At 54.8% G+C, this 1,690-nt stretch overlaps 1 protein-coding gene across 1 annotated transcript in view; it reads left to right on the top strand.

Moving 5' to 3' along the window:
- Nucleotides 1–926: 926 nt before the first annotated feature.
- Nucleotides 927–1,690, top strand: part of htra1b (HtrA serine peptidase 1b) — a gene marked incomplete at its 5' end in the record, with an annotated part of 16,985 nt that continues 16,221 nt past the window's right edge. The window contains 1 exon segment of the mRNA XM_014023362.1: nucleotides 927–1,475. Within this exon segment, the coding sequence (XP_013878816.1) occupies nucleotides 1,007–1,475 (469 nt within the window).

Genomic DNA, 1,690 nt, shown 5'->3' with positions numbered 1-1,690 from the left:
TGATCTGCAGCAGCAACAGACTGCAGGTCCACAGACTGCCCAGAACCAGGAGGAACCAAGAACCAGGAGGAACCAGAACCAGGAGGAACCAGAACCAGGAGGAACCAAGAACCAGGAGGAACCAAGAACCAGGAGGAACCAGAACCAGGAGGAACCAAGAACCAGGAGGAACCAAGAACCAGGAGGAACCAGAACCAGGAGGAACCAGAACCAGGAGGAACCAAGAACCAGGAGGAACCAGAACCAGGAGAAACCAGGAGGAATCATGAAAAACCAAGAACCAGGAAGAACCAAGAGAAACCAGAACAAGGAGGAACCAGAACCAGGAGGAACCAAGAACCAGGAGGAACCAGAACCAGGGCAAAAAACACTCCAGGGTCTGCAGATCTGGTCTCTTCAGGTCCTTCAGTTCTGGTCTCCTCAGGTCTTTCAGTTCTGGTCTCTTCAGGTCCTTCAGATCTGGTCTCTTCAGGTCCATCAATTCTGGTCTCTTCAGGTCCATCAGTTCTGGTCTCTTCAGTTCTGGTCTCTTCAGTTCTGGTCTCTTCAGGTCCATCAGTTCTGGTCTCTTCAGTTCTGGTCTCTTCAGGTCCTTCAGTTCTGGTCTCTTCAGGTCCATCAGTTCTGGTCTCTTCAGGTCATCAGATCTGGTCTCTTCAGGTCTTGGTTGTTCACAGACAGATGTTGAAACATCTGGATCAACACTGAAAACGTTTGTTTTTAATCTTTAATTTATGTGAATAAATTATAAATTGTTCAGGTTTAATCTCTTCTCGCTTCTCTTTTTTTAACACAACTTGTGAAACAGCCCCGCCCCCTCGGTCTGACGTCACTGCTCTCCACCAATCACCTCCCGGATCCATCCTGCAGCTTTTATAACTGAAAGCATCCAGAAAGTTTCCCACAGTTCGGTTCGTCCCTCTGAGACCCGCACGGCCCCGCAGCCCACCGTGAAACCAGAGAGGTCCAGTCGGTTCGGTTCTGTTGGGTTTGGCGTCTCGTCACCATGCAGCCCGGGTTCCTCCTGTGCGTAACAGTCCTGTTCTCCTGCTGGCTGCTGTCCGATGCGCGGACCGTGGTCCGGCGCTTCGCCCCCAGCTGTCCGGAGCCCTGCGACCGGTCCCGGTGCCCGCAGATCCCCGCGGACTGCCTGGCCGGGGACGTTCTGGACCGCTGCGGCTGCTGCCCGGTGTGCGCGTCCGGAGAGGGCGAGCCGTGCGGCGGCGCCGGGCTGCAGGACTGCGCCGAGGGGATGGAGTGCGTCCTGAGCGGSGGCGGCGGCGGCCCGGAGGCGTCCGCCACCGTCAGGAGGAGGGCCAAGGCCGGCGTGTGCGCGTGCAGCAGCTCGGAGCCGGTCTGCGGCAGCGACGGGGTCTCCTACCGGAACATCTGCGAGCTGAAGCGGGTCAGTAACCGGGCCACGAAGCTGCAGCAGCCGCCCGTCCTCTTCATCCAGAGAGGAGCCTGCGGCAAAGGTGAGGAGGGCTGCGCGCGCGCGTGCGTGAGTGAGGTTTTATAATTAGTTAAGTTGAGAGTGATTAACCTGTTCCTGTTTGGGACCAGGATCAGATTTAGACCTCAGTGACGTCATCACAGACAGATTACTTCTCAAAATATTAATTTAAACCAAAGCTTAACTTAAACTAAAAATAAATGTTTGAACATTTCTCAGAAATGGGCAGGATTATTC

The sequence above is a fragment of the Austrofundulus limnaeus genome, unplaced genomic scaffold (genome assembly GCF_001266775.1).
Source record: "Austrofundulus limnaeus strain Quisiro unplaced genomic scaffold, Austrofundulus_limnaeus-1.0 Scaffold364, whole genome shotgun sequence".
Lineage (NCBI taxonomy): Eukaryota > Metazoa > Chordata > Actinopteri > Cyprinodontiformes > Rivulidae > Austrofundulus > Austrofundulus limnaeus.
This window is presented reverse-complemented; position numbering and strand designations above follow the sequence as displayed.